This window comes from Etheostoma spectabile, chromosome 8 (assembly GCF_008692095.1).
Source record: "Etheostoma spectabile isolate EspeVRDwgs_2016 chromosome 8, UIUC_Espe_1.0, whole genome shotgun sequence".
Classification (NCBI taxonomy): Eukaryota; Metazoa; Chordata; class Actinopteri; order Perciformes; family Percidae; genus Etheostoma; species Etheostoma spectabile.
In genome coordinates this window covers 28201670-28212429 of record NC_045740.1, presented here as the reverse complement: position 1 = coordinate 28212429, position 10760 = coordinate 28201670, and the positions used below count along the sequence as shown (strand labels likewise).

The window sequence follows — 10760 nt, the reverse complement described above, 5'->3', positions numbered from 1 at the left end:
CTCTCTCTCTCTCTCTCTCTCTCTCTCTCTTGTACTTTCGCTGAATGGGAGGAGCTTTCTGTGAGAGGCAGAGGAGTCATGAGAACAGCCTAAGTAGACCACTAGAGCATAACCAAGGAAGGTTCAGGCTGTAATGGATCCAAGCATAACATCAACACTAGGAAATCTCTCCATCACACACAAGGGCAAAGTCCATGTGGTTGTGGCACACAGCTATACACGTGCTTAGAAACCTTGTACCAAAGCTGAAGACTAATTCTGCGCTAATGAAAGTACATCTTGTTGAAGTTGGCTGTTATGAAAGCCACCTTTCTTCTTTGAGATTGCATGCGGCACTGGGTCAGCTTTGCTGTCAGTTTGCGAGCTGGTGTGAATTACATACCATGATGGTGTGTTTGAAGTGACTCAGTTCAGTGTCTTGGTAAAAAAAAAAAGAAAAAAAAAAGAGGAAAAGTAGAAGGTCCTGTGGTCTGCATGTGTCCGCTGGAGTCACAGTGATCTGGAGGACCATCTGATGAAAGGGCTTCCTGTGGCTTTCATCTCCACAGTGTGTTTTGATGGAGAGAATTTCCTTGCAGTTGAGTCAAAAACAGCCTTGTGCTGTGAGAACAGCCTCTGCTTTTTACAGCCTGCAATGGCTCATACATATTTTGAGCTTCTCAAAGTCAGATGAGTTTTTTTGGAGAACTAAATACTCACACGAATACGAGGGTGTGCCTAAATGTTTAGTGTTTTTTTGTGTAGGAATGAATCCTATTTACTGTAGATGAGAACTGCTGGGCTGCTGTAGAATTTGTATTTATTATATTGTTAAAAATATAGCAGTGGCAGAAAACCCAATATGTGATGAGGATGGAGTGCCGCCTGTTTCTATTATTAACGTCTGCACAGACAGCGTGATAAGCACACAGGGAAAGTACAAACAATGATATTTGAATGTATAAATAGAACATAATCTTCACAAACCACTGTGTATTGTATTCCGGAAGACTATGAATTGACGTGGAATCCAAGCAATACTGCATAACAGGATTGTTAAGTGTGTTTATGAACAAGTGCTTGTGGATTAACCACATCTGCTGAAAGTGAAAGGCACACCTTCCTTCCTGAAAGGCTACCCCTGACAGTTTCCACCTCTCTGCGCTCGCCTCCCTGTGTGGTGGTCTACCTGTGTGTACAGCTGTTAGTTTTCCCTCTCCATTATGTCCACATTGAAACTGCAGCCATTCTAACAGGCTGTTAGAGGAGGATCTTGCTGACCCCTGGTCCTGGTGCCCGTCTCTTTCCTCCTACCTTCATCAGACATCGCTATTCCCTCCAATATCGCCTGCTAGCAGACTGCTTTATGTCTCTTTGGCAGCCCCTTGACAGATGTCTCGGCTCATTGTGTTTGTAGATGTCTTTGTACTGGTGTGTAATGGTGCCCTAAGATACTGTTGCTAGAGTCTAGTCTTGGTGTCTGCCATCGAGACCCCAATAACCACCTTCTGTGACGGACGCTCTTCATTCTGCTCCCCCTCATTTGCTTTATTTGTGCCTTTGCCTCTCTTGAAGTCCCTTCCTCTTGTTCCGGATTTTTGATTCCCTTCCGCAGTATGTCATCGTCTTCCCTCGTGACATCTTCTGCCTTTCTATATTAGACCCATCTGAGTATACAATGAATCTCCTGTGCCCTCTTTTCATTTCGAGCGGTGAATAGAGGGCAGGGAGCTACAGTTGGAAATTAGCTTTTAAGTATGTGAGGCATGTTCATTCATTCTCCTCCAAACCCCCCAGCTGCCCTCGAAGACCCCCCACCCGTAGGCATATAAAGTCCTATAGCGTCTCCCCCCTCCATGCTGTTTTCCACATTCTCTGTTTCCCTGGTACCTACAGTTCCAGCGGGACCAAGGCCAAGCCCCCTCATTTCTCTCGCTGCACCCTAAACCATGCCAGAACCCGTCTAGGCTTTAGGGGGGTGCGCTAGCCTAGTTACCATAGTCACGATAATCAGCATTGTGAACTCGGCCACGGACGAGAAACTTTCCGGGATCAGCACTTAGATCCTGTGATCTGTGCGTCATGCTGTTAATACGTTATTAATAGATGGAGAGAAGGATTTCGGTTTCAGTAGACCGGTCTAGATTGAAGTGATAAAAAGGACAAGAGCTGCTGGCAAATTGTTTCGGAGTGAGGTGACTAAATTTCATACATAGGTAACATGTTAAACCAAAAACGTCCCCAGTATGGTGATGATAGCCAGAAAACCTCTTGAAAGTGCTTTGTATTTTTAGAGAGCAGGGTCACTGTGTTCTTTTTTTTCAAGCCCCAGAGACGTGAGCTCACAAAGAGTGTATTAGTCTTTCTGAAAGAATATAAAGCAAGCAATATTTCTTCTTTTTTATGAAATCACAGATTTTATCTACCACTGAAATGGTCTCTTTGTGGATCCCTGTACTGTATGTGTGTATGTATGACCGGGAAAAGCCAGTATCTAAGAATTAAGCACTGGCGTTATTAACTCAAATGCAGCCTCGGATAAAGCTTGTTGCATCCCCTACAGAATATTTATGTTGGTCTTATTTTCACGGCATAATTACTTTCACGTTGCTTTGTAGCCGTGGAGCGTGAAACTCTGGTGACATACCCCTCTTCCATCACACAGTCCCCATGTCTGACTACTAGAGATGGGACTCTGTGATTGGTGCTCCTGCATGCTTATCAATCAACAATCTGCAATGTGGCACCTTGGAAACTGCCTTAACAAGTGATATGAAGGCACAACCTACAAGGCTACGCTGAGTGATCAATGTTAAGATAACATAACAGCCTTCAGACATTGAAGATTAATTGATTGATTAAATGCTTGTCCTGTCTGTGGAAAAGAGTGTTTGCATGCAAAAACAAAATGTGTACTTGTGTGTACAGTATGTTACACTGACTTCGGGAATGTTGCTAAAATTTGTGGACAGTCTCCAGCTCACTCCTACATGTGCAATGCAGATTATTTCCTCTTCTGACCTGTGCGTACCACAATGGGCTGCTTTCCATGAGCTCATGTGTGAAAGTGTGAAAAGAAGCTCCTCACCATGCCTTTGCTGGATATGACTTTAAACTGAAAATGGCATTGTAGTCACCTCATAGTTATAATAGTATTTTTTGAGTCTTTGTCAGTCGCAGCCGAATCCCGTTACAGCACCAGCTCTGCTCATTGTTGTCCTACAGTGGTGCTCAAAAGTTTACATACACATGCTTAAGTTGACTAAAAAGAGGAATAAAAAAATCATGTTTTGGAAATTTATTTTATACCTAAATTAAAAAATGAGGTAAAATCCAACCTTTAAGGACACCAATTTTCTTTGTGAATGAATAACGTATTGTAAATAAATAAATGTTCTATTTAAAATACAGGGGTCATAAGTATACATACCCCTATGTTAAATTCCCATAGAGGCAGGCAGATTTTTATTATTAAAGGCCAGTTATTTCCTGGATTCAGGTATATATGCTCCTGATAAAGTTCCCTTGGCCTTTAGAATTAAAATAGCCCCACATCCTCACACTATCTCTCACCATGCTTAGAGATAGGCATGGGATACTTTCTATAAAATCATCTCTCATGCAAATCAACCAGGTATAGTCTAACTGAAATAAAACCATGCCTATCTCTAAGCATGGTGAAGATATAGTGATGATGGTGGGGCTATTTAATTCTAAAGGCCAAGGGAACTTTATCAGGATGCATATATCCTGAATCCAGGAAATAACGGCTTTTAATATAAAAATCTGCCTGCCTCTATGGGAATTTAACATAGGGGTATGTATACTTATGACCCCTTTATTTAAATAAGAACTTTATTATTTACAATACGTTATTCATTCACAAAGAAATTGGTGTCCTTAAGGTGGATTTTACCTCATTTTTAATTTAGGTATTAAAATAAATTTCCAAAACATGATTTTTTATTCCTCTTTTTAGTCAACTTAAGCATGTGTATGTAAACTTTTGAGCACCACTGTATACATTTGTTGTCTGATTTCTAACCATACTGGGTGTTTTCTCTTTCCTCAGGGCTCCGGAGATCATCCTGGGCCTGCCGTTCTGTGAGGCCATAGACATGTGGTCCCTGGGCTGTGTGATAGCCGAGCTCTTCCTGGGATGGCCCCTCTACCCAGGAGCCTCAGAGTACGATCAGGTAACATAGAATGATTGCTTGGACCTCCAACATGTCTCCTGAACTTTTCGCAACTCACAATTGTGGCATCCTGGCACTAGCATAAACATAAATCTTAGTTTGTTGCAGTTTTGTACTGTATGTGTTTGCATTTTTGTGTGTTCTAGCTCCGTGAGTGTGCGCTTGTGAGTGTGTTTGGCAGGGTGGGATGCTTCTCCAATCCCCGTGACAGCCCCTGATGATTCTTGCGCAGCCCCCCTGTTTATCTGAACAGATGCCACCGAGCCACTTGTCCAATTAGCGCAGCCCCTGTGCTCCAGAGCAAGACATTGCCGCGTTCCCCGTTCTCTATCAGTCAGACGAGGCTCAGTGGGAAAACCTCGAGCAAGTTGTTCTCCATCACTGAACAAGCTTGCCTGATTTTTTTTTTATCACAAGCCCGAAAAAAACTTCACAAAGTGTCTCATTTACAAGTCTCAGATCAATCTTAAGACTCTTGAGCTGGGGTCATGTTTGGGTGCTATGCATATTGCAGCCAGATAAGTCTGGAGTAGTTAATGTCGCCTAGAGTTTCAATCTGCCAAAAGAACATCAATCCTAAAGTTTTAGACTTTTTTTTTAAGTCATGGGGAAGATTCACCGTGTTCTCAAATGTATTACAACTAATGGTTCAATCATGCTCAATCAAGTCTCAAATGCAACTTCTTCATCTTCTGTCTTGCAGATACGGTACATCTCACAGACTCAGGGTCTGCCCGCAGAGTATTTGTTGAGTGCGGGAACAAAGACCACCAGGTTCTTCAACAGAGACACAGACTCCACCTATCCTCTCTGGAGACTTAAGGTACGGCTGGAATGATACAGATGCATGCACGCAAACACGCACATTCCTTCCGATAGCATCAAGAACATCCTTACAGGAGCAGGTGATGTTTTCCAGCAATGTCCGGCATTAATATTCTCCAAAACTCTGGCTACACAGTGTGATGCATTGGCGACCCAGGCTATAAACAAAGTCAGAGGGTAATGAGAACAAAATGGATCTGATGGATTCAGCTCAGAGGGTGACTCCGCCAACCCCTCCCTCTGCCCCTCCATGTAGGCCACTCAATAAGTTCATCAACTTAAGTTGAACTTTTGTCACTCACTGAGTTCTTAACTAATTGGAACTGCAAATACGGATCCATTTCTCAGTTCTCTCTGAAAAAACGGTATTACTTATGGGCTTAGGAGGCCCATATCGTTGGAATATAAGTGGGTTTCTGAGGTCCTGGTGATAGGAGCTGACAACAGCATTGTAGGGAAGAATCCAAGCTTGCTCTCCACACCACTGCTTTAACTCGTCATGGATTTCTACTGTCTTTCGCAAGTGGAAAATCAAACGTCAAGTCATCCTGACCACTTTTTTTCCACCCTAAAAAGTGATTGCTCAGCTTCAATTTGACCTTGCCATGTTTCCACATAACAGCAGCTGCACCACTTTGCTGACTGTAATTAAAAATATTACGTGTCCACTCAGGAGTTTTCTACAGTCAACACAGATTAACGTTGTGCAATTTTTTCAAATCTTTAGAAAGAGAATGATCACGTGTATATACTGGTCTGTGCATTTTCATACAGTTTACATAAATGTGTGTCCATGTGGCTTGTGTGAAACGTGTGCGTGCAGTGCCGTTTATATTCTGCACATTGTCTCAGTGATATAGTGTGTGTGCCTCCACGTGTCGTCTCCCCCGTCTTCCTCGACTGTTAGATGAGCGTTTGTGTGCTACCCCAGGGTTGCTCGGAGGGCAAGCCGAGTCCTGCTGCACATCAACAACAAGAGGCTGTAATGAGCCAAATGTAAATAGTGCGTTTCCAGAGGGGAAGTGTGATGGGATTTGAGAGGAACATCTGCTTCTTGTCTCCCGCAGACTCCAGAGGACCACGAGGGTGAAACGGGGATCAAGTCCAAGGAGGCTCGCAAGTACATCTTCAACTGCTTGGATGACATGGCACAGGTATACTGCTTTAGATACACATAGCATGACTCATTTCCAACGAATCGGCCTTTTGCTTCAATTACATCCACCTGTCTCGCATTTGAAGCTTCAATTCATGGGTCTACTCGGGTCCCGGCCCAGTTTGATTCATCACATCCCGAGAATTATCCATCAAATATTTGAAATCCTTTAAAATATTTATTCTGCCAAGGCCTGATCGCCACATGCGTCGTAGCGCAGCTTCTATATAGAATTTTACAAAGTGAAATGAAAGCAGCTGTTCACTGAAACCCCTCCTCAACTCTGGCTCTACCCTTCATTTTTGCTTAACTGCCATCTAATAAGTAACAGACAGACATTTGAGCTGAACATGTGGTGAGGCTGATGATGTACAGTTTTCTTTCAGATTTAAGCTGGGTTGAGTGTTGTGGCTATGTCTTCACTTTGTACGTCTAGAGTAGTATTTGCATGTTCACAAAAGGTTTTGCTCTCTCTTCCCCTCCTTCTCAACACACACACACACACACACACACACACACACACACACACACACACACACACACACACACACACACTCACACACTCACACACACACTTATTTAGCAGACTTTTAAAATGGAAAAGCACAGCCCCTGAAAACGGCTCCATCTAATGTCACTTCCTTCTGTGACTCAGAGTATATTCATCTCTCCACGGTGGGAAGGTTCACATGTAGCCATGACATTTTGATAAGACGTGCCTGACAGGGAGATGATAGTGAGTGTTGTTTTTTTTCACCCTCACTTGGCCAAACACTGGTTCTGCTGGCAGATATGGTCGCAGTGACGGAAATTTCTTCTCCTTTTTTTCCTGGGGTTGGAATCTGTGACAGTACTCTCTTGTCATCATGCACCTTCCTTTGATAATCACGAGCCAAGAGATTAGATTTATGTTGGTGAATAATCTTTTTGAATATAGTTACACAACCAGCAGCAGCTTCTGGAGACTCTCCGTGTCGTTACGCAGTGCAAGCAGTGACTTAAGGGATGGAGACAATTATGGTTGTCCAGTAGCGCCCAGGGCCGTTGTCAGGCCTGTCTGGAGTAACAATCTGTCGGCCGGGACAAGATAGAATCGCGGCTTGGACTTGTTGTGTTTACAGTTAGCGCGCGCGCACACACACAGACACATGCAGTTTAATGAAACCAACCTGCACTGGTATGATATCCCCTGGGTCATCTCTGTCTCCTACGCTTCAAGCTCTGTGTCCCATCTTCTTTTTAACCGCTGCAGCCACTGCTCAGCTTACTGCCAAAACACAAAGGAGATACAGCAGAGCTGCACAGGCCTAATGTGGAAGAAAATTGCCTATTTTGCCCCCATCTCACTATCACGACCGTACAAACAAGTCCGCATTGTGGACATCTGTCTCCGCGTGTATAATAGATGATGTAGCTGAAGGCCCTGAAAGACAGAGAGACTGGGTGCCAGGAAGAGATAACAAACCTCCTCTCAGTCGTGGGAAATGTGGGGAAGCTTTAGTTACAAGTATATCTAATTTGAGTGAATCAGAGATCAACTTAGAGCAAATGCAAGACCCCGCTTGAGGCCTGATGTAGATGGAAAGAAGGGCTGCAATCCTTCAATATTTCTGTTAAAAAAAGTGAAGTCACGGCAAAAGGAGCAGCATGGCCGTCACCATTCTTTTAATGCCTACACTTACACATGCCCTTTTTCTCTCTTCTCCTGCTCTCCCCACTGAGAAGCAACGCTTATGGGGAAATCTTTACATGTCGTAGTGCTGTGCAGAAGACAGGCCAGCATCCTGCCCGTCGAGCTCCGCATCTCCTGAGGCGTAGCCCGATCTGTCTCACCGCTCGACATCTGCCATCCCTGCCCTTACTCCAGAGTGGCATGTCAGTGCACAGATGTGGTTCCATAAACAGCCGTTGACATTCAAGGCACGCAAGGCTGACCGTGTTAGTCGAAGCCCCCTCGTCTTTATCTTTGTTTTTTGACCAGTTTCAATTTTCATTTAAGATTGAAATGTCAAATGTGTTGTTAATTAAATAAAAACGAAGCCAGGAAATATCTTTCCCATCCTATATTAATGCAATGGACGTTAGGGAGATTCTTTTTTTTCATCTTCTTCTCATCCAGTGTGATTATTGTGGCACCCCCTCGGCCATCTCCCACCTGCTGTGCACGTGCAACCGAACTGTGTACATTTACCAAAGTCATCTCTTCCACTGGCAGAGGACGATGTGATTATTTCTCACCTCATTCGGCAGATTATTCCTTTATCACAGCCAGTGGAGGTGGCAAGCAGAGAGGAATGGTTACAGAGCCTGAATAACCCGCATAGAGAAAGAGAATTGGATCAGATTTGCGGTGTTGACTGGCAGCACATCTGATAGCCCCTGGAGCAGGCCTACAGATAAGCTCTGCGTCTTTATTAAAAACAGGCCTGCTACCTCTGCATGGCAGTCACAATAAACAAGGCTGCCTGTCTGTTGCCACCGTACCTGTCTCTGTCCTCGCACTGCCTGACAATCTGTTTATTTGTTTAAGCTCAGTCTATATCACATACTTGTCGCCTTTTGTTTTGTTCCTCACCCTACATGACAACTCCAACCCAGTCTCTAGAATAAGTACCCTGCCTCACAAATCAATCTATGTTGCTTTTCATTACAGCAAAAATCTGAAAAAAAAACGGCTGCTTTGCCCAGTATTTAGCCACAACTCAAGCCGCAATGTTTAACACAGATGAAGTGACACGATGTTCCCAGAATTGCCTCAGAACATATTTAGGATAAGTTGTCTCATGTCAGCTTTTTCAAAAGGCTCTCATAAAATGGTGTCCTTTGTGAAAGTATTTTTGTTTTTAACGGCTAGCCAATGGCAGCGTTTATTGGGTTCATGTTTTTTGTTTGTTTTCACATCTCAGGAACAGATAAAAATCTCGGCGAAGGCGCCAGGAGATATTTCAAGTGGCGCTATAAATACCAGTGCAAATGTTTATAATGTCACTAAGGTGCAAGGTTATCACTGGGCTCTGTGACGCTCACACTGATACCCTAACGTATGAGCCCTTGTGAGTATTAATAGGCCTCTGTATGGGAATAAGTTGTGGGAGAGATTGTTCTCTGTCGTCTGGGCAAACATCAGCCACCTTCAGTACTCAATCAGCCATTATGCTAAGATGCTTGTGTGTCTGTTTCGTGCCTCCAGGTAAACATGACGTCCGATCTGGAAGGGAGCGACATGCTGGCAGAGAAGGCTGACAGGAGGGAGTTCATCGACTTATTAACCAAGATGCTGACCATCGACGCAGACAAGAGGATCACCCCCATCGAAACGCTCAACCACCCCTTTGTTACCATGTCGCATCTCCTCGATTTCCCGCACAGCACACAGTACGTGCCGAACAGGCCCAGTCGATGTCGCCATTGTTGTTGTTGTTGTTCAAACAGTGAAATGACATCTGCCAACGTCATGAGACACAGCACTCACCCCTTCTCCCGTCTCTCTCTCTCCCTCCCCCATCTGTCCGTGCGTGCAGTGTCAAGTCATGCTTCCAAAACATGGAGATCTGCAAGCGCCGCGTCAACATGTACGACACAGTCAACCAGAGCAAGACGCCGTTCATCACCCACGTGGCCCCCAGCACCTCCACCAACCTCACCATGACTTTCAACAACCAGCTGAACACTGTGCACAGCCAGGTAAAACTCACAGTCATCGGTATGTTGTGTGTGTTGCCCTTCGCTTCGGAAAACAAACTTAGTAGAAAAGTTGGAAAGAAAGTTTGGAACAAGGCAGGCCTGTTTGGGTCTTTTGGGGAATGATTTGTAAAGATTTACAAAGAATGTGTTTACGCCATTTACTATCCAATTTGGGCGTTTTGGGACCGATTGGTGGGGATTGGCTAAAGAAAAATCCATGCGGCGATTCACTGGTAAAAGCAAATTACGTATAGATAGATAGACAGATAGATAGATAGATAGATAGATAGATAGATAGATAGATAGATAGATAGATAGATAGATAGATAGATAGATAGATAGATAGATATTTATTGATCCCAAAAAATGGGAAATTACGGTGTTACTCATTCGTATTTATTATACAGGAAAGTTAGAAAAAGTAACATTACATTACAATGTAAAAACGGGCCTGACTCAGTTTAAAAACTGGTTTTCAGAAGGGTTCCTGTCATGCAGAAACATAAAACATGGCACAGCACGTCAGGACAGACATTACTACAAGACATAAATATGTATATGTAATATATATAATCACTGCAGCACACTGACATCAGTCAAACAACACAGATTAGAGATACTAGGAAAAAAATACATATACATACCATGTATCCAGCTAATTTAAATAGCTAACGTTACTGTGTTGTCTGAATTATATTTAATATTTTACGTGATTTTTTTCTTTTGTGGGTTGCCAATGTTCCACCAAAACAAGTTCCTTCCCGAAACCATTTTGCAGAGCCACCGCCACTGAGTCCAGAACTTAGCACTGTGAACATTTGGACACAGAGACTAGGCAATATAGCACTTTACAGCACCAACAGGTGTCCAAAGTGCTTAACATCAACAAGAATAAAACAAACACAACATTCAAAAAACAG

The 10760-nt window shown here is 43.5% G+C and overlaps 1 protein-coding gene and 1 long non-coding RNA gene across 6 annotated transcripts in view; one reads left to right on the top strand and one right to left on the bottom strand.

Annotated features, from left to right (window-relative positions):
• The window catches only part of LOC116694633 (uncharacterized), an 18103-nt gene extending 9633 nt beyond the window's left edge, over window positions 1–8470 (bottom strand). For both annotated transcript variants that reach the window (XR_004333234.1, XR_004333233.1), the window contains exons 1-2: window positions 8395–8470; window positions 7326–7423 (exon numbers count right to left, since the gene is read on the bottom strand). This is a non-coding gene — a long non-coding RNA (uncharacterized LOC116694633). The remainder of the gene's footprint in view (window positions 1–7325; window positions 7424–8394) is intronic.
• hipk2 (homeodomain interacting protein kinase 2) overlaps window positions 1–10760 on the top strand; it is a 72596-nt gene that overhangs the window by 49792 nt on the left and 12044 nt on the right. For all 4 annotated transcript variants that reach the window (XM_032524419.1, XM_032524417.1, XM_032524418.1 and 1 more), the window contains exons 3-7: window positions 4052–4175; window positions 4879–4998; window positions 6068–6154; window positions 9347–9531; window positions 9678–9840. In XM_032524419.1, coding sequence (XP_032380310.1) covers window positions 4052–4175; window positions 4879–4998; window positions 6068–6154; window positions 9347–9531; window positions 9678–9840 — 679 coding nt within the window. The remainder of the gene's footprint in view (window positions 1–4051; window positions 4176–4878; window positions 4999–6067; window positions 6155–9346; window positions 9532–9677; window positions 9841–10760) is intronic.